This window comes from Anabrus simplex, chromosome 13 (assembly GCF_040414725.1).
Source record: "Anabrus simplex isolate iqAnaSimp1 chromosome 13, ASM4041472v1, whole genome shotgun sequence".
NCBI classification, from domain to species: domain Eukaryota; kingdom Metazoa; phylum Arthropoda; class Insecta; order Orthoptera; family Tettigoniidae; genus Anabrus; species Anabrus simplex.
In genome coordinates this window covers 10,012,300-10,034,936 of record NC_090277.1, presented here as the reverse complement: position 1 = coordinate 10,034,936, position 22,637 = coordinate 10,012,300, and the positions used below count along the sequence as shown (strand labels likewise).

Sequence of the window (22,637 nt, the reverse complement as noted above, 5' to 3'; positions counted from 1 at the left end):
TTGTGTGCCAAAAGCATGGATTAAATTCCAAACCTCTCCACAGTGCTCATAATATGGAGTGAGGGCATATGACACTGTTGATGTTGATAGTGATTTGTCTGTCGGATGGGGATGTTAAGTGTTGAACAGAATCCTTGGTGCTATTCGACAGGAGTAGGCTATGTGCTGGTGCCAGGTTTCACCCTCTCCCTACTGTCATATATCGTCATTCATTTCATCTCATTAACTCCTCTGATTAGGTTGACGTCAGGAACGGCATTCGGTCATAAAATCCGGGCATGACAGATTCATCTCACCTCATACCCAACCCTGTAGAGAAACAGGTCAAGGGTTGGACAAAAAACAACACTTTCAAGTAACTAATTTAGAATAACCCTGTTCTTTTTAACCTCTTGACTATCATTCTGAGTCATGGGTGTTTTTCATCTCTGTGGACAGGTCACTTTTGTCATTTCAGTTCTTTCTTTACAAGGTCACCTCTAAACTCTTATAATCATAAAAGCTAGTAGTTAGAATTAAATGAAATGTTCAGGAACTTTAAGAACCTGTTTGATCTTTATATAGATATAGTTCTTTAATACAGTTCCCAAAACAGCAGTACTTGACTTGAGCAGTTGAGCATTAAATATGGTTGCATTGAAATATATGATAAATGTCCTAGCTATTGTACCCTAACTTCACTACAGAATTTTAGGTGAAATACTATATATGTTGTATGACTTTATTATATTGAATTGCTTCTTAGCATTACCCGAGAAACACCAAGCGGAAGGTTGCCATATGTAATTTCTCATGTAAAGTCCGTGTTGGGTGGCATGTCCCATTTCCTCGTTTTCTAGTGTCATTCGCCGGCCCCGCGGTTCAGGAGTAGCATGCCTACCTCTTACCCAGAGGCTCCAGGTTTGATTCCCGGCCAGGTCAGGGATTTTTACCTGGATCTGAGGGCTCGTTTTAGGTCCACTCAGCCTACGTGTTTACAATTGAGGAGCTATCTGATAGTGAGATGGCGGCCCTGGTTTAGAAATTCAAGAATAACGGCTGAGGGGATTTGTTGTTCCGACGAGTCAACACCACATAATCTGTAGGCCTTCAGGCTGAGTAGCGGTTGCTTGGTTGGCCAAGGTCCTTCAGGGCTGTTGTGCCATTGGTCTTTTTTTTTTCTGTGTCATTCACATTCGATTTTGTGCATTTAGATTTTAATGGCAATCCCCCTTGCCAGTCGCAGTCGAGTAGATTGTAAAAGAAAAGTGGTGTTCTGTAAATATGAAAAGTATCAAGAATAAAAGAAGAGCTGCAAATGACAAAATTTAGCTCCATTAAAATTCTCTTACAGAATTTCTTCTTTCTGCAGTCTTTATGCATGTCTTATGCAATCTGTCCAAGCAGATGTTGTATTGCTTTTGATTGTCACATTCGTGAGTCTGTTAAATCAGCTGTCCAGCACTTAGAACTGGAGCAGTGGCAGCATGGTGTCAAATCGGAAGAGGTTGGTTTTAGTGACATAAAACGTTTTCAGTGTCCCATGGGACTTAACAGATTTCGTTCCTCACGTCGTAAGACTTAAAATGAACTTTCTCTCATCCTTGTACAGACAATTTGATTTTTGCTTCCATTCTATTGTGACAAAGGGCCTTAATCTAGGGAAGAAAATTAATTTTGAAAAATCCTTCCTTAATGCTCTTCTAGAGCAAAAGTTGAACTTATGGTCGTAATTTCAGCTTTATAGGTCTTTTGGATCTGAAAATTTTGTGATGAGCGTGTGGTATTTGGCTTTTATATACAGGTTTAATTTTAATTTTTGGGAGCTCTGCACCCACATCCTCAGTCTCTTTCTTGTAAAGGGGTGTAAACTAATGTCATTCCAGCATTGATTTTGTAGATGTTTCAGCACTTAGTAAATTATTTTGCACACCTAATGTACAGCTAGTCTTCAAATGGTGTGCAATTCTAGTCCTATGATGCTTTGTCCTATCTCCATCAGGTATACCTTAGATTGAGATGGAATCATAGATTTTGTGCATTTATAGTACATTTTTCACATATTTTTATGTCTTTTTCTGAGCACTTAATTGCAGCCTGTCAGAAGTATCATCCTTTGCCAGATTAAGTCAGTGGCATTTTTTAGTACTCTTACCTTCTCAGGGGTTCTTCTGGTTCTTCATCACTTGCTGACAGGACTGCGGAAACAGTTTTGACTCTACGTGAAACTAAACATTTATAGAAGTTAAGGCAATATTTTGGGTGATCTAGTGGTTAGGCCCCTGTAAACAACGATTGTCATCATCATCATCATCATCATAAGGCAATACTTATTCAATCAAGAAACATCAAGGAGTGAACTTCCCTAATTATTGGGAATGAGGAAGATATTTATCAAAATCTGTGACAGTGTTTCTGAGTCACATAGCAATGTTTGCTCACAGTGTTGCTTGAAGTGCTAAGAAAAAGGAAACCATCGTGAGTGAATTTAACTTTTGTTGGCGAAGCTGTGGAGGATCAAACCAGTTTTCAGACTGAAAACCACAATAATAAACTGAAAGTTGGTTGTCAGATTCCATTAACAGCCGAGGGTTGTTCCATATGATTCTGGAAAATATAGCACCTGAGACTCAAGCTCCTGACTTTCTTGTGAGGCAGCTCACTAACTTCAGAATTGTACAGGATAATTTGGATGAGCCCTTAATCAAATTGGATTGACCTCCGATGTCCTTGTGGATCGACTGTCATTAATACTGTAATCAAGTTACTAGGGCTGATGGTGAAAGGGTAAGTCTAAAGGAATGAATTGTTGGATTGAAGATCCCAAGTAAGTTAATTTGATCAGCATGCTAAAATTTACAAACTAAACATGACTCGTTAATTATTTAATAAAGGCCTGAGTGCATTTGTCAACAATAAAACTCCAAGTACATATTTAAAAGCTAATCATTTAAAAGTGAGGCTTCCACAATAATATATACAAATGAAAAGACTTTCAGATTTAACACCACTGGATATTTAGGTCTGTGTAACTATCACCACTATGCTTAACAAGATTTAATTATATACGATATGTTTAACTTTGCGTGAATGTCGTTAACAAGCAAAAATATGAAAGTAAAAAGATGGTTTCCTTAAGAATTTGATTAAAAAAGAAAAATAACTTTATCTTGTAGTATTACTTCGTTTACTTGTCAGATTGCATGACTGTCATTTGTCTGCAATTTCCTGGAAAAGAATACACGTGCTTCCCTAATGTTGTACCATTCTAACTGTTTACCTTCAGTAACATAAAGTTAACCCATAAAATAATTCACCATAACTAAGTGTGGACCACGCCGAACTAAGACCTGAGGCATCAATGTACAACCCTCCGAATGAATAATATTAAACACATGAATGACGAACTATAATGCCCATGTCAGAAATCGATCCAATGTTCCAATGCGTCGTTTCATAAAATTCCGTGCAATTACCAGTGTACAGCTTGGAAGTGAACCTGGCTCACTTTGGGGAAGGACTCTCAATTGCTTCAACTCTGGTAACACAATGGCGTGAGATATTAGAACCTGCACCCGTGATATGACCTCACTAACTGCCAAGCTAAACAAACTCTATCCGTCACATCACTACCCTAACATGTTATCACTGCCATGGAAACCAGCAACAACAAGATTCAACCAAACTATGTCGTCTTTTGTATTTTGTATTTTATTTTGTAAAGTGATAACCGTCAATACAGAATGAGATTCATAACTTGCCAGATACAAATATTTACCAACAATTGACAGATTCAGTTCTAACATATGAGAATCTCATTCTACTGATCAACATGGAATAAGCATTGTCAAGACACTTGACTTCAAATGCATCGAGGGGGAATAACACTATTTTGGAATATCGATTATCCTCAATCTGTTCGCCAGATGTGAAACCACAAATCACAAGCCTAATACAAATTCCGAGGACCTTGTCCTGGAATACAATATCCTTTCCTATTACAACACATCAAAATCATCATCATAATCATTACTCTCAAAAGTCACGTCACTTATATACTGTATAATCCCGAATACCACCTGCACTTTTTTCCCCAAAATATTGGTTCTAAATCTAGGGCGGAGATCGTCTTCAAGCCGTTCATTCTCGTAAATATTTACTACATTTATATGGAGTATTGAAATAGATTTGAATATGGTTACCGTACTCAGTATACCACATGTAAATGGACATTCAGGTCTTATTGTGTTTTAGTCGCGCTCTAGAAAACAAGATTGATTTTTTCTTAATACAGTTACAGTAGCATGTAAACGCGAAATGTAAGGTAATGAAATACGGTAAATCAAAGAATATGGGTAAATATGCGGTAAATATGAAAGCCGCTGCTGCGGATGCTCGATCGTCATTCGTTTCAGAAGTGTTGCTGGCATGCTGGGTGCACAAATAGCAGATCTTGCGTGATATCGTACTTTACGAGAGTCAAGACTGTTGGTTACGGAAGTCTAATCCGCTCACATTCAAGTTTTGTATCTGTCCCGTGAAAGTGCTGTCTCGATAGTAAGCGATGGATTAAAAAGGCATCTGCGGTCATTTACTGTGCCTGAGAAACTTAAAGTTGTAAGTGAAGCTGAAATATACGGAAATCGTCAAGTTGGCAGAAAGTACTATATTGATGAATCGTGTATTCGTGATTGGCAGAAGAAGAAGGAAAAACTTCTGAAAATTAACGGCGATTGCAGAGCGTTCTACGGCCAGAGTGCAGTGTTTCTGGAAACTGAAGAACGATTCCACAAATTTGTGATAGGAATACGTGAGTTAGGATATGTGTTTCTAGTGAAATGTGTCAATTGAAAGCACTAGAGATCTCAAAAGAACTCAAAATACAGGGTTTTACTGCAAGCCGCGGATGGATCTGAATCTTTTATCGGAGAAAGGGATTGTGCATTCGGAGACGTACGTCTATTTCACAATGTCTCCTTGGGGCGTATGAAGAAAAATTAACGTTTTTTTTTGTCACATTGTTAATTGTTAATCTTACTTGCTGTTGCGAATTGCATATGCTGACCAGACACCTGTCTATTTTGAAATGATGTTGGAAAATACAGTGGATACGAAGGGTTCTAAAAGTGTAACTATCAGAACAGGTGGTAACGAAAAGCAACAATGCATGGTAATGTTGGGCGTATTAGGAGATGGAACCAAACTCTCTCCGTATGCGGTTCTGAAGAGGAGAACACTTCCGAAAGGAACTTGGCGTCTGATGTTATTGTTAAAGGACTGGGTGAAGTGCGTTTGGCAACGTCGCCCAGGAGCGTTGTTACAAAAATGAAACATGCTTTTGTTGGACATACAACTGACGCCATAAAAGATATGATGAGGAAAGGAAAAACCGATCTTGCGATAATTCCCGTTGGACTCACTTCTATTCTACCTATTGGATGTGTGCGTGAACCGGCCTTTCATAACTGCAATGAAACAGTTTGAAGTGGGACTAGTATGCAGCTGGATCAAGACCGCATAGGCGCGCATTCCCAGTGATCTAGTGTCCAAAATCTTTAAGAAATGTGGAATTTCAAATTCAGTGGACGGTAATGAGGACGACTATTAGTGGAAAGATACCGGCGATGAAAGTTCCTATGGTTAAACTTCAGATGACGACGGTGAATTGTGATTGATCTGAGTATTGGACCAATTTTATTAACGATTTTTGTGATAATTTTATTAATTGTAAGCTGTTTGAATTTATATTTGTTGTATATTTGAAGAAAATTAAATTGGTATGTAAGTTACTTATTTGATATTTTATTTTGTTTCGTATTTTGCCGTCTCAGATTTAGAGTGTGGGTTTTATTCGGTGGCGGGTGGTATTTGGGATTATACGGTAAGTTCCTCACAAACACACACCATCGTAACGACAAGAAAAATCACACTATCTGTCGCTCTCCCCCTCGATACTACTCACAGTTTACTTGCAGGACTGGTCCGGCTAGTCTGGTATCGTCGATTTGAGCTTGTAACATGATTATTATTACCATCAAAAATTTATCTTCAGATCTTTGAGATGGTGAAATTCACAAAAGGATTACCTTCACTCCCTCTCTAATGTAAATACAGTGACATTACTTTCAAAAATATAATAACCAATGCAAAATAAATTTTATCCACACACTTATCACCAACTATCTGCCTAACTCATTCCTACTTTATATTTCAAATGATAACAAGGGCTCTGCTTGTCTTGTACACAGATTAGTAAAAAAAAAAAAGCACATGTCTACATGAAATAAAACATAGAGTTACAGACCTTTATCTTGGAATCTTTGGCCATGGCCCATCCAGCTGACTTGTACATGTCTAATCGGTCTTCATCATAATTTTGCAGACAATTTTTGATTACTCATCATCTTTCCTTTCCTCGTGTTTGGAATAATATTTAGGAAATATCTGTAAGAGAAATTACGCAGAAGGCGTTTCGACACCTAACAATGTGCACACGCCCGCAATATGTTTCGTAGTGTTTCATGCATACACTTAATAAGGAATTCTTGATAAATGCAATTTTTGACTATTAACAATCATGTAGTACCTACTTCACCAGCAACAAGGCAAATACTTCTCACCGTAGACTCTAACTTCACTGGGTTCACTAGTAAATGTTTACCAACTCATGAATTGCTTATAAGGAAGTGATAGACCTTCGCAACTAAACGGCCGTGAAAGCACTCAAATGATATTGTTTCTACTAATAGGATCAGAGCTTAACATTTATAAAATGATTTCATCCTGGAGCACTCAGGACATGTCAACTCGTACCACTCTTTTCCAGTGTGTGTGTGTCTTAGATGTATTCGTGGCTTGCAACATGAGACTCGGCTTCTAGCTAAAACATTGCCAAAAAAGTTGACAAAAAGTGCAAAATGTTCTAAAATTCCATCGTAGGACACCACATGTTATCGAATCATTACATGTTACAAATCTCATTCCGTATTGACGGTTATCTCTTTACAATTAAAGTCTTATACAATACTCCTTTTCAATACATGAAAATGTCAACCAAACCAGTTTTTAGATGAGAGGATTTTTCTACCTCAACATGTTTTTAATATGTCAATAATGTCAATGTATTTTAATTTCACACATTTTATCAGTGTTTTTATTTGTTTGCAAAAATATGATATTTGAGCTTCTACTGAGGATGACCATTAGATAGACTGAAACATGTATAGATATCATCCTATCAAATATAGATGGTTGTTTTGTATTGAAAAGGGGGATAATATAAGACTTTTTATTTGTAAAGTGGTATCAAATCATTTGTAAAATGTTGGCAGTTCCAACCATGGCCTTTCTTTCTTGACCTCAGCCCAAATTGCACTCTTGAACATGACATTTTTATTGCACTCTTTACTATGGTGAGTTCATGAACCTGTGCAGTCTTGTTTCTTTGACATATGTACGTCTGTATTTCTAAATCAGGACTTTATAATTTCAAATCTGGTTTGCCAATATAGTCCATGAATTCCATTTATCCTTCTACCCAAATGTTAGGCTTAACTATGCCATACAGCATAACTGTAATTACACAGACTTCTGGGTCATTTGCACTCAGCTATATGACCGTGCGTCATTCAAACCCACAAGTTGATGGTCTCACCATATTGGCGTGGTAGCTGCAGTCAACTAAACAGGCAGGCATAGGGCAGTTCAACATCACAAATTGCCTGGCAAGTTCTATCTGTCATATCAGTGCATCAAGAAATGAAAAAATATGTGGAAAATTTATTTAAAAACTTAGAAATTTAGGTCTTTGTAAGTTATAACCAATGGATATACAAGTAAAGGTGATCGGATCAATTTTGTAGGGTTCCGACTGAACACTGTTCTGTGATACAACTTATCTTTTAGCCACAAATATACTCCAAGAAAGGGATTAAAAATATTGTCCACGTATATATATATATATATTTCATAACATTTAAGCATCTTGTAGTTTTCTGTGTGTTAGAGGCTAAAACTACCAGTTTGCCAAATTTCATGTTTCTATCTCATGTGGAACAGTTAGCCATGAGGCTTTATACAGGATGCAGAAGAACTTTATTTCGTAAATTAAAGGAGTGGTAGTGGGTACAAATGCAATTATTGTGAACATAGGAATCATAGGTCTGCATGATTAGTTTTGGCTACCTACCTCTTCAGATGCTCGATCTTAAAAGGGCCATGCTGCTTTGCTGAGGTGCCATCCACATGACTCTCCTTCCATCTGTTTGACAACCACTCCTACACACTGAGTCCAAGAAGCATGGGGAATGTTCCAAAGAATATGTGAATCATTGTTGCATCTATAAGAATATTGCCTCAAAGTTACTTACTGGTCGGTGCTACAGTCCATGTAGGTCCTTGGCCTCCTTAATCACTTACCTGCATTCCTTTTATGGTTTGTATTGAAACTATTAGAAATATTATTCGCCCAGGAACATTAGCTATTCGCTTAGCTTTCCTTCTCCAGCTTTTAGCTCCCACCTGTCTAAGGCTGTCTTCAGCGTAGCCAATCCTTCTTTTCCTGGGCCCTCCTTCCTTCAAGTTTTCCTATAGACCTTTTTGATAGTACAGGTTTCTTCCATGCTCTGGACATGATTAGCCTACCTATTTGTTCCTTGCTTGATTTTAACTACATTATCTCTGTCTGGCCAAACAATCCTTGCAACTCTGCATTTGTCCTCATTCTCCATCCATCCTGATCTCTAACTGCTCCAGATATCTTTCTCAATATCTTCCTCTCCCACTATTGCAACAACTATTGTCTGGTGGTCATCACTCAGCATTCTGAGCCATACATCACTATAGGTCATAGTACTGTTGTGTATATTTTTATTTTGCAAGGCACAAAAGCATCAGATCCCACTTGTTATCCTTCCCTGTATTTCCATAGGGGTTTTATTGTCCATTGTTATTATTGATTCTAGATGTTTGAAAGTTGTAACCCTGTAATCTTACTGTAGTCCTTCTTGCTCCCTCTGCATCTCCCGTCTTCATATATTTTATCATATTCACTTTTGTTTATATTCACTTCTCCCTTGCTTTCTCTTCTAACAAAGTATAGTTCCCTTCAAGAGCTCTTTTGTTTTTTTGCAATAACCCACATCATCAGCATATGCTATTACTTGTACTAATCTGTTCAGAATGGTTCCCCTTGGGTTGATGTGTAGTTGGCAATTTTTTTTTTTCAGTGCTAAATTGAAGAGCAACGTTGAGAACACATCCCCCTGTCTCAGCCCTCTCTCCACTTAAAATGCCTCCTGACAGATCCTGATCTACTTTCACCTGACATACTGTTGTTTTTCCAAGATCATTTCCATCAACCTAATCAATTTCCTTGAGATTCCATAGTCTCTCATCTGTTCTAAAATAATGCACATTTATTGATTTTCATTGTCTGCAGCTATACTGTAAACCAACAGCAGTGTGTCATGTGTAGTGCAAAATCTAATAATTGAAGGTCTATGGTCCCTATTTTCACAATACTTATATATTTACCCTCTAACACTTCTTTCATTTTCAGAATAGTTTTTATGCACCCTGTATTACTTGGATATATGAAAGTGTGTGCATGTTTATAAGTGCAGACAATTGTTTAGATCTTTACTGTGGCTAAACAGTACATCATATCAACAAGTGGATTGGGCCATCAGACATCAATTTGAGTAACCTACACGTTTGGTCCGATGATATTAGATAGAGCTAGGTATTTCGATCTAGGGCAAATTTTGTATTTTTTCATCAGTTGTTAAGTTATGTTCCCCACCTAATGGAGAGGTACAGTCTTGAAACTTGGTAGGCCTGTTGTACCATTATGCTATCCCTAAAGTGGAAATTAAATGAAAGCAAAGAAAAATACAATTGCCGGCAAGAAAGTTAAACAGAGTAAATGAACTTGAAATGTCACTGAAGTCCAGATTGACATCATTGTGGAAGGCATGGAATCGCGATGGCCTTGTAAAAGACCACAAAATGAGATTTTGGATTGTTGAAATAACAACAAAAATATTACTTCTGAATCGCTTTAAGTAGCTAGAAGGATAAAATATTGTATTAAATCATCGCTGTACAGTAGAACAAGGAAACTCATCTAGGAGAAGACTAACAAGTATCTCTAATCCAATTGCCTATAAACACCAAAAATTACGTGGAGAAAATCCTAAAATTACAGAAAAATTGATCTGTAACACTGGAAGAAAACAAGTGCTATACGCAACTTTAACAATTCAACAAGAGAAGACAAATAGTTAAGCCAAGAAAATCAAATTCAATACTCAGAAATCTCATATTCAATATAAATAATTGGAGAAATAAGTGTATTTGAAATCTGATGAATGATATCAGCATGTATTATTTCATACAGATTGTATCTTATGATTTCATGAACGTGATTGTCACCATGGAGTCTTTCTATAATGAGGGAATGGACTGCCCAAGATTGCATAACTTAGCTCAAGATGATCAACCGTGACCAGAGATGACACTCGGAGGAGCTGCGAGGGTTGCATGTAGCAGCTGAGGAGAAGAGACCATCCCAAAAAGGCGGAGGAAGCGAGATAAATTTATTGTTTTTCAAAATTTTATGTATCATTTGGTAGAGAATAATTTCAGTAGCTGAATTGCAAGTGACATATAATAAATGTGCCAAACATGATATTCAAAGCTAACCTATTTCACATGAACTTATGAATTATTAGTGTGCTAATTGATTATATTGGTGTAGGAAGTGACGTAGTTATAAACGAATTCCAATCTTAGCCACAGTTTTGTTTATGCCATAGGAGAATGTGTTACGAATAGATGTATTGAATCCCAAGTCATATGGAAGGTCTATGTGGTTGTCATTCAAAGAGTATTGGAGAGGTTACATGCTGTATGAAATTAAGATGGATTCTAGAGTATAATAATATTAATAGATAGAACGATGGCTGTATAATACAAAAAAGAAGTAGATCCTATGTGAATTATGGGCAAGTGTAGAAGCAATAACGTCGAGGGAAGTTAAAGGTTATGAAGAATGAGAGGTATTAAGAAGATATTAGATGTGAAAGGCATATTCGATGAATGATAGAGTTGAATAGAGTAGATGTGGAAACGGAAAAGATGTGGAGGTGTATCCATCATCGATTTCAAGGAATGATGGAATAATTGTGATGTTAGATGACACTCAAATAGGATCATATTTGGTAGTTATTGTATGGCAGCGCTTTGGTCGAGGTGAGAGTATACTACTATGATTACAGCGTATTCCAACCTTAAGTAAATCTCATTGTAATGTCCCATAAACAGCTTCCATGCTTGAAATAAAGACCAGGATAATAGTTTATAATAGGGTTAATCAACACACTCTGAGCTACTCCTTTCCAGATCAAGTAAGATTGAGGTTATGAAATGATTCAATAAATAGCACATGAGAGTATATGTAATGTCAACTTGTAATATCAACATAGAAGGAAGTACAATACAGTCTGAATTCTAATGCTCATTTATAGAGAATGTAAGATATTTATGACATAGTGAACCTTTGCTAATATGGTACATGAATTTAATACGTGAATGTTAGGTGTAGAAATATTTTGTTGTGAATGATAGATTATTAACAGCAAATGTTGGCTGCAGAAACTTATTGAGCATTCCAAAACCCAAATAATCAACTAAGGTCATAATAAAATTTCAGAATAAAATTCAATTAGGGATTTCAGAAAAGAAATAATTCAGATCAAATAGATTCAGATTAATAAGTCAAAGAATATTATACCTTAGTTAGGATATTGAACTGGTAATGTTGAATGGTGTAATTTTGGTCAGATACCATGTTAAAATTCAATTTTCAATTAAGGGTGTAGACCAGGAAGAAGAGTAAAAAAATCAGTTTAGAATAATGTGAATTATCAGAAGTAGATTGTAATTGATCAGTCTCCATTTATAAGAAGGCATAAAGGAGAAAAGCGAACCCATTTCAATTAATTACATGAAGGAAGTAGAAAGTAAGACTCGAAGGTTAGTTGTATAATATGAGGAATCAGCTGTTCAGCCATTACTTATCTACTGCAAAACAGTTTTTTGTATAATGATATTTTTCTCTTCCTATTCTTTATTACATTATTATGTTTAATAAATAGTTATAAGGAATGGATAAGTTGAAGTGTTACCGTATTTATAGAAATAATAGTAGGATAAGACATATTAGAAATAAGGTATTGCATTTTTCGAGTTGGATGGAAATGTCCATCAACAAGGTCGAGATTGATGATAGTTTAATTGATGCATCGAATAGTCTTTTGGATCCCACGTTAAACTGAACCAAATGTTGACATTCCCTGAGAAGCTGGCTGGGAATCCTGTACGTTGACCGACCTGGACGCAGGAAGGGCGTACTATCAAAGGTAAAATGGTCTACATTTCTGATTCTGTAATGTTTTGCTGTGTTTCCATTGGTCATGCCTTAGATTGAGTTACAATCTAAGATTAGGATGAATATTCAACTAGTTTTCACACATTTTTTCCCATACGTGTGTGGCAGCTTGAATCATAAATTTGGCTCATGTATGGCCACTGAATGTGCCACTGAGCATGCCAGATTTGACGATTCTCTTTATTCTATAAGTGGGTCAAATGATTAAGAAATATACTTGGAAAATGTACAAAACATACCCAAAATTGACACATGCAGCTCTATCGAAATACAACATAACATCATAGAACCAATGCTGGAAATCTCTCAAAATTAAGTGGCAATTGTGCTATCTCTTTTGTGATGCATTGTGCTGTTTAGCAACCAAATACCTTCAAAAGGATGTGAGCACCTTCACTAAATTTCAACATTTGATCATCTTGTAATTTTTACATCGGTTTGACCAATGTAGGATGTGTAATGAAAGTAAATACATAAAGAAGGAAGGAGTTATTCAGCAGGGAAAGTGATATCAACATCGTGTGTTTTCTTCACACCATGAGAATCTCTTTGCCAAAACACTGAAATTTTGCCTGTAGTAGTAGTGTTTTCTGTCAATCATATCAAATCATCAGGTCCGAATCACTGCCAGTGTAAGGCATTTGCAGTCCAACTGGCAAGTGAGGAAGATGATCTCATCTAGTATTGAGAAATATAGTGATTGCACAAGGGAAAGACTCTAACAGCATTTCTATAATCTCATAAATGAGGTGGCACTTTTCATAGACATGAAAAAGAAAATCTGCATTACATTTAGGTGGTCAAAATTGCTGTGTGTCTTTGCATTCATTGTGGATATTACCTGTCACTTGAATTATTTGAATCAGTAGTTGCAAACACAATGTAAAGGTGCTCATGGACTTTGCGGACATGTGAAATCCTTTCAGAGGAAACTGAATATGTGAGGAAATCAAAAGAGAAATAAATATTCCTGCATGTTTCCAACACTGCTGTCAGCAAAATCATTCGGTAAGTTGGTAGATTTGCTTGAAGAATTTAATTCACAATTAGCAACTCCAGTGTGAAGGAAGAGAACAGTATTTTCTCATCATCATTTAGCATTGACATGAATAGGAGCTGCTGACATTTTGTGAATTGAACTTCAGGAGGATGTGCCTCTAAAGGAGTATTTAAGGACACCTGCCTAAAAGATTTTTATGTCAAATACTTTCCAAGCAAGAAGTACCTTATCTTATGTACTTTCAGAATAAGGAGCAGAACATATCTGTGTGAGCAACTCATTTCGCTCATAAAGCAGATTAAGGCCGGGTTTCATCTTAACATGGTGTTATATCATTTTAACATACAACTTAAGAAAATTTGCGTTTCATCAACAACTGTCAATGTTAACATATGTTAAACTGTGTATTAAAGTTAACATTAGCCATTTCCCATGTTAAATGGCTTACATTAGCATTTAGCTATCTGTTCCAAAATGGCTGCTGTGAATCTCCCTTTAGATGCAGAATTGCTCTATTTAGATCTTTTACCCAATAATCCTGATTGAAGAAGAGTTCACAGCGACGTAATGACTTTGAAAATTTGACAGATGCAAAATTTCTTCATAGATACAGGTTATCAAAAATAGTCATTGCTAAGGTTGTTGACAAAATTCGAGTGAGGTTGGAATATTCTACAAAAAGAAACTGACCTCTTCCTCCAATGTTGAAGGTACTGATAATATTACGATTTTTTGCTACTGGTTCTTTTCACATAATGGTCAGAGACATTGCTGGAATTTCTAAAACCATTGTTAGTAGAGTTGTTTGTCAAGTGTCTGCAGCAATAGCATCCATGAGAAGGAGGTATATAACATTCTCTTCAGTAGAAGAGCGTCAGCTGATTATCTGCGATTTCTATGAAATAAGCCATTTTCCTGTTATTCTAGGTGTAATAGATCGCACACATATAAGAATCCAATCATCTGGAGGCAATTGGGCCAAAATATATCGTAATCGGGAGGGATATTTCTCTGTTAATGTTAATGTTCAGGTGATTATTGAGTCTAACCTCCAACTCAGGGATATAGTTGCTAGGTGGTCTGGTTCTGTACACGAAAATACAATAATTAATAACTTCCATATCGGAGCAGAGTTTGAAGTGGGGACAATTAACGAAGTGATTTTGTTTGGTGATAGTGGATACCCACCAAGAAAGTATCTGTTAACCCCATTGAAACCCTCGTGACTTTCTCCCACGCCTCGTCGTTTTCCTTTATTGTCAAGCCTTTTGTGCGTTTGCACTCAATAACTTATATACAGGGTGAAGCGTAATTCGCGCACTCGGGCGTCGCAGCGCGACTCGTCACATGCCAGCAATAAAAAAATGACTCTTACAAAATTTCATTTTGCAAGTATATCCGGCAGAAAAACGACGTTGAAGATTAGCAATCTGGCAACACTGTAACCATATGTAGGGTAACTACCTCTGTCAGCAGTAGTTAGTCGTATTGTACAGTTGGTGCAGTGGATAGAGTTTTGGGTTAGCATGCAAAGGTCGAGTGGTCGATCCTGGGTTGAGGCGTATGTTTTTTATTTCGTAAATGTAGTCCAGGTGGCATCTTACTCGTCAACAGCGATTGCAGCGGGTCCTCTAGAAACCATTTGCACTTACATACTACGATCCTAGAAATGGACGAACAATCGTTTTCATTGGTCAGCTTTGAAAAGCGCCCTTTCCACGTCGTGGGCGTGAATTTATTCGCACCACTTCATCTACTAGATGTGAAACCTGTTTTCTTTGTACCCTCCTCCAATGGTCCCATAGATTAGTCATTATCATCATCATCATCATCATCATCATCATCTGTTTACCCTCCAGAGTCGGCTTTTCCCTCGGACACAGCGAGGGATCCCACCTCTACCGCCTCAAGGGCAGTGTCCTTGAGCTTCAGACTCTTGGTCGGGGATACAACGGGGGAGAATGACCAGTACCTCGCCCAGGCGGCCTCACCTGCTATGCTGAACAGGGGCCTTGTGGAGGGATGGGAAGATTGGAAGAGATAGGCAAGGAAGAGGGAAGGAAGCTGCCGTGGCCTTATGTTATGTACCATACCGGCATTTGCCTGGAGGAGAAGTGGGAAACCACGGAAAACCACTTCCAGGATGGCTGAGGTGGGAATCGAACCCACCTCTACTCAGTTGACCTCCCGAGGCTGAGTGGACCCCGTTCCATCCCTCATACCACTTTTCATTCGAACCCGGGCCTCCGAGGGTGGCAGCTAATCATGCTAACCACTACACCACAGAGGCAGACCCCATAGATTAGTACCAACTATTATTCTTGCCTCGATTAGGTCCATTACATTTCGTTAGGGCCTTACGTTACCAGTAGGCCTAGCAACGTGCTCTGCGAATAATGTCCAAACTCGGTTACAATTTGTATGTGTTATCACCATGGTCCCAATAATTCTGCCTTTCAACATTGCGTGTTGCGTCTGGTAACCGCATGCTGTTTAGTACGTATCTCAATGTATTATTATTATTATTATTATTATTATTATTATTATGTTGTAAATGTAGGATACATGTGACCTCAGAAACGATGTCTTACTGTATTACAGTAGGTAATGTCAGATGGAAATTATCAAATAAAAAATGCGCCTCAACCCAGGATCGAACCATCGACCTCCTGTATGCCAACCAAAAACTCTACCCACTGCACCAACTGTACAGCACGACGACGATTTGCTGACAGTGGTAGTTACCCTACATATGGTTACAGTGTTGCCAGATTGCTACTCTTTAACGTCCGTTTTCTACCGGATATACTCGCAAGACAAAATTTTGTAAGAGACATTTTTTTATTGCTGGCATGTGAGGAGTCGCGCTGCGACGCCCGAGTGCGCGAATTACGCTTCACCCTGTATATTTACTAACTAATTCAATTAACAACTCTCTTTCTAAGGAGGAAAAATTAGAATATGATTCTGTTTCACTTCACGCGCCATATTTAACAGCTCTACGGAAACAAAAGCGCATCGGAGCGTGCTGTAAAACAGCATGTTCGTACCACTGCCTCCTTGATTAGCACCAGTTCGCAATATTGGGAGAGTTTACAGTAGATTAGTTATCATTTTACAAGAAAAGTTCGATGAAATGCAAGAAGCCTTACAAGATGTTAAATTTATAACTCCGAATTAACTAACTACTTGTTACTATATATTTAACATGTGTTGATGAAACCAGGCCTAAACGGAATACTGGGCAAGGATAATTGAAGTCAACTTTGAAAACAGCCTTCACATGGGAACATCCAGTGTACCACCAACCACTGAGGGAGTAATTCAGAACATGTAGAGTCAAATTTCCCAATGATATTTTGGTTACCGTTATAATGATCTTTTGATTTGTGATTTTATTGTATGACCAAATAATTTTTTCCCTGAATGTGGCTATTAATTTATTTTGAGTTGGTACGGAGCTTGATAGCTGCAGCCAGTATCCAGTAATCGCGAGATAGTAGGTTCAAACCCCACTGTCAGCAGCCCTGAAGATGGTTTTCCATTGTTTCCCATTTTCACAGCAGGCAAATGCTGGGGCTGTACCTTAATTAAGGCCACGGCCGCTTCCTTTGCATTCCTAGGCCTTTCCTATCCCATCGTCGCCATAAGACACATCTGTGTCGGTGCGACGTAAAGCAAATAGCAAAAAAATTTGAATTATTATTATGATCCCTGTAATTCCTTTGTGAATTGCCCACCCTCTGTTCCAATTTGCACATGGCTGATATAGATAGGTATCCTAAATTAATTACAAACCTTGATTTGGATGTTTATTGTGGCTAAACAGCATGTCATATCGACAAACAAGTTGCTCTGTTGGATATCACCTTGAGTGATCTACATGTTTTGTTCCATGAATTTTGTCCTATATATTGTAATTATACCTCAGAGAGAGCCAGATATTTTGATCTAGGGTAAATTTCATACTACTTTTCACAAGTTCTTATATGATTTTCCTCACCTAATTGACAGCTACACTCTTGAAAATTTGCAGCCTTATCAAGGATGTTCTGGCTGGTGCTGTGATGTTTGATCATATCTCCATCAGGTATACCTTAGATTGAGTTAGAATCTAATATTAGGGTGGAAATTTGACTAGTTTTCACATTTTTTCAGTTTTCCCATACATATATGGAAGCTAAAATCATAAAATTTGGTTAATGTTTGGCCAGTGGACATGCACATTTGATTAGTCAGTCTGGGCTATAAGTGTGTCAGACAATAAAATAATATATAGAAGATACAGTAAGGACCTAGAATCAAAAAATGGAGCTTTTGTATGAGATACGACTGAAAGTCATAAGACCAACATCGTAGGTCTTTCCAAACTGGGTTGTGATTATGCTGTACATTTTGTGATACTTACTGCTTTGCCACCAAATACCTCAAAGTGGAATTCTGTACCTTCACTCAAGTTAAACATTTGATTATCCTGTATTTTTTCCTCTGGTTACAAGCTAAAAGCTATCATTCTTCCTAATTTTGACTTTCTAGCTTATATGGAAGATGTGTCCGCCATTTGAGCTTTTTCGTATTTTTCAGTAGATTACAGGCTAAAAACTGTCTTTTTTTTTTTTTTTGCAAAATTTCAATTTTCAAGCTAATTTGGAAGTGGGTGAACATTAATGTGTCTTCCTTCTAGAATAGTTATTGTGATATATTCCTATGAAATTGTACGTAGTCTTGTTTTAATTTCAGTGTGGAGAATTTCGCAGCAATCACCATGCTCAGTGGAGAAGGGGCACATCATTGCACAGTATGTAGTATGACGTTCTCTGACAAGTTTAATCTCGAGAAACACATGGCAGATCACTCTCAACGTTTACGATATCAGTGTACTGAATGCAATAGTAGTTTTGACCTTCAGACTGCACTCCGAAGGCACAAGAGAACTCATTCAACAAAAAGGCCTTTTCAGTGTCAAGAATGCGATACTTCATTTAAACAGCGAAGTCACCTGCGAAGACACATGCACGACCACTCTGACGAAAGGTCGTTTCGTTGCGAAGAGTGTAATAGCATGTTTAAGCGGCGAAGCCATCTTCTAACCCATAAGCTAACTCATTCCGGGGAGAGACCTCATAGTTGTAAGGAATGCAATAGTACGTTTAAACGTCGAAGTCATCTTCAAGCCCACATGGTAATTCACTCCAACGAAAGGCCGTTTCGTTGTAAGTACTGCGATAGTACGTTCAAACTGCGGAGTACACTGCGATCTCACATCTTAACCCACGTTTAAAAGGATCCGTGTAGCAGAAAAGTGTTATTCCCATCCAGTATGTGGAGTTGTTGCTGCTTTTTACATCCCACTAACTAACTTTCCGACGGTTGTCGGAGACACCGAAGTGCCGAAATTTTGTCGCTCGGAAGTTCTTTCATGTTCCAGAAAATCTGCTGACACGAGCTGACGTAGTTGAGCACCTTGTGATCCCACCGTTTTGACCCGGATTTGAACTGTAGGTGAAGCATACAGAAATTTGTGAATACATGCTTCAGTTGCTGTGCAGATAGACCTACGTTTTCAGAGCATCTGAGGTTGGAATGTAAGGGGTGCCTCAAAACTTGTGAAGTCAACTGTGCTCCCTGTTGTTATACAATGGATCGTGAATGGCTCCATATGACTTCTGTAATGCTCAGTATGTTAATTTTAGAATATTATTGAAGCTGAACATATATTTATTTTTAAATTGCATTCCTTTTCCCTCACAAGATTTTAGTAAGTAACTTTGATATTCCATGACTGAATATTCTGCTTATCTTTGACATCTTAGGTCGAAGGCATTCATCTGCTTTAAGTAGATGTTGCACTCGTTTATTGCGCTTGCCACTCCGTAGATTGGAAGTTAATCCTCTTGTTGCCAGGAGCCGATCTGGTCGGCCGTTTTTGGAAAAACGCGTATTAAAAATTTGTGTACATCTATTGATGTATTGCAAATACTGGCAAGAAATTTTGTGCATGTCATCTACATAGAACAAATAATTGATTGATTGTGATATAAAGAACTAAAACATTTTACTGTTGATACAGTTGTTGTAAATTCTTATTTTCAGGAAAAAAATATTTCTGTGTCAATATGTATTTTGAAATTGAAAAATAATTAGTTTTTATCTTTCTTATTCAAACACGTCACTGGTTGAAAGGGCAGACAAGATTTTATTCGACATTATATAATATTATATAATCATTACATTAAACACAAACAACTAGATCCTTGTCTTTATTAAATTGCTTGTTGACATATTATTTAAAAATATGGTACATGTTTCACCTTAATTATATAGAAATCATCAGCCATTATTTGACTTTAAAATAAAATTAGGCACCTCATTGACTTGTGAACTAATGTTGGAATAGTACTATATTAAAAATGATTTTAAAATGTCATGTATAAATTTAACATCTGGCCAAATAATTATTAAATTGATAGTTTTACAAGGCTTGTGACTAAAATAGGTGAATAATATAACAGTTGATTGTGAACTTGTGATTTAAGGAAGTTGATACATAATAATATTTGACTAGCAAGTGGTTACAAATGGAAAAACATTCCAAATTATTATATCAAATGCCATGTTGTTAAAATGTCATCAAATGTTAGTCTAAGACTGATGAATAATCAGTTATGTGCATAAGCTAAATGCCATTAGCACATGGTATTAAATTTTTATATTATCATTATTCATGGTGTGAAAGCTGGTAGCCCTCAGTTGATACTCTAATTTGGACTCCTTTGAACTATTATCCAATTTATCCAATGTTTGAACCAATACAGATCAAAGTTTTAATACTGTCACAAGAAAGGTATGGAACATTTTCAAGTCAGAAGAACATTATATCACATAGTTTTAATGCATTATGTTTTGCTTAAGGGTGAAATAATAAAGTTTTGATTCGCACTTTGCAGGTCAAATAAACTTTGACGATGTTTTGGACTAAGAGCAAAATACCAAGCTTATACATTCAAGAACATACTGTACAAATTCGCCTGCACATTTATCCAGTGTTTTTAGCAACACAGATCAAAGTTTTAATGTGTGCGTCACAAGAATGTTGTAGAACACTTTTAATTCATAAGAACTTTATATTACATTGTTTTAACACACTATGTATAGTTTATGAGTGAAATAAGTAGAATTTTAAGTCGCACTTTGCAGGTCATATGAACTTTGATAATGTGTTAGACCAAGAGGAAAATACCATATTATTATAGAATACTTTCAAGTTACAAGAACCTTATATCATAATGTTCTAATGTATTATGTGTTATTTATGAGTAGAATAAGTAGAGTTTTAAGACACACTTTGCACATCGTATAAACTTTGACAATTGTTTTAGACCAAGCCATACGTATTTAAACAATACTATTATCCATAGCACATGACATTCATTGTTGGAATCAGTGATGCTTTATTTATACATTATGTTAATGTCATGTTCTGCGATCAGCTGAGGATGACCTATTTAAATGTCAAAACCGGTCCTGTGTATTAATACGATACAGATATATTTTAGTAACCATATACCAATAAAGTATGATTAGGTGGAAGTTTCGCATTCTTTATAATTGTGTGTATCAACCATCAATATGGACATGAAACTAATATATTACAATACAGTAGCCAGCCAGGCAAAATCAACTGCTTATAAATACCACAAAATTGAAGATCAGGATAAGGTATGCAATAAAAAGTATTACTATCCTAAAGGAATGCCTATCAAACGATTTAACACCTAAATTTCTTATAAAATACAATAACAAAAAGGAATACTGCCCAGTCACATAACATACAGAAAAGAACTAGTAAAATATGGCTAAGAGAAGAAACAAAATTGCTCTACAGAAGAAAACAATACCTAAACACCAAACTTTACAAAACACACCTAAGAGCATCTCATAATTTACCACCAAATTATTGGGATAATTTTCAACAGAAATATATTACAAGTAAAAACTCAAGTAAAAATAACAGACTTAGCAATTTGGAAACAAAATACATTAGATAGAAAGTTAAATGCACTTAGACATACACGAGACAAAGCTCCCAATAGAAACATCCTCGTTAAACCCAACATAAATAACAGGCACATATTTCATCCACCAATAAAAAACTAACAAACATAAACTCTGATGAAATAGAATCTCATATACTGAGTAAGGGACCCAAACATAATTGGGGAAATACTTCAACTTTCCAGAATATTACTACCATTATTACAGAAGCAGAAAATGCCCTAAATGAAATTCCCCATGATTAACGTGATGAAGTCAGATATGAAATTAAAAAGGACTACCACAATACATTGTTAGAATTAACAACAACAAAAACAATGGAAACACACAATTAAAATGACTGAAAGCCAAAATCAAGTGTAATAATCTATTAATAACAAAAGCAGATAAAGGCAACACCACTGTCATAATTGACAAAAATTATTACATAACAAAAACTAAACAATGTTTCCTAGACAATACCTTCCAAATCAAACAGAATGACCCCACCACCAACATCCAATTTTTTTTTAAATATTACTAAAAACACTAATTTTCTTTTAAATGAACAGCAAATCACAAAGCTGACTATAATGAACCCTAAACTACCAACCACAAATGCTTACCCAAAAATCCTTAAAGAAAATGTACCCATGTGACCCATTATAAATTACAGATAAAATCCAAATTACATATTGTCACATTTCATTCATGCATTACTCAAGAAACATTATGTATATAGATGACATTTTCATTATTTTGTTTCGTCATTTTAGATTTACAAATAAAACCAACTTATTAGAACCCACATATAAAATTCACAATGAAAATGGAGAAAGACCACACTCTAACATATTTATATATATCTGTTACTAGACATGAAAATCAGTTAACATATTAAATATTGAGGAAACCGACACAAACATCCAACACCATAAATATATATTTCATTCACCCCAGCACCCACAAAAAAGCAGCCTATTACAGTATGATATATAGAGCTTCCATCACATATCCAACATTTTTAAAAGACGCAACTTAAAAATAGCCTACAAAACCACACATAATAAAGCCAACATATTACACAATGCTAAATCTGTCAATGATAATAATACATATAGTCATTCAGGAGTGTACCGAATGAAATGCGATAATTGTGAAGCCAGTTATGTT

At 36.5% G+C, this 22,637-nt stretch overlaps 1 protein-coding gene across 1 annotated transcript in view; it reads left to right on the top strand.

Moving 5' to 3' along the window:
* LOC136884661 (gastrula zinc finger protein XlCGF7.1) overlaps window positions 1-21,398 on the top strand; it is a 73,773-nt gene extending 52,375 nt beyond the window's left edge. Inside the window, exon 5 of the mRNA XM_068230137.1 lies at window positions 18,171-21,398. Within this exon, the coding sequence (XP_068086238.1) occupies window positions 18,171-18,711 (541 nt within the window). The 3' untranslated portion in view covers window positions 18,712-21,398. The remainder of the gene's footprint in view (window positions 1-18,170) is intronic.
* The last annotated feature ends 1,239 nt before the right edge of the window (window positions 21,399-22,637 follow it).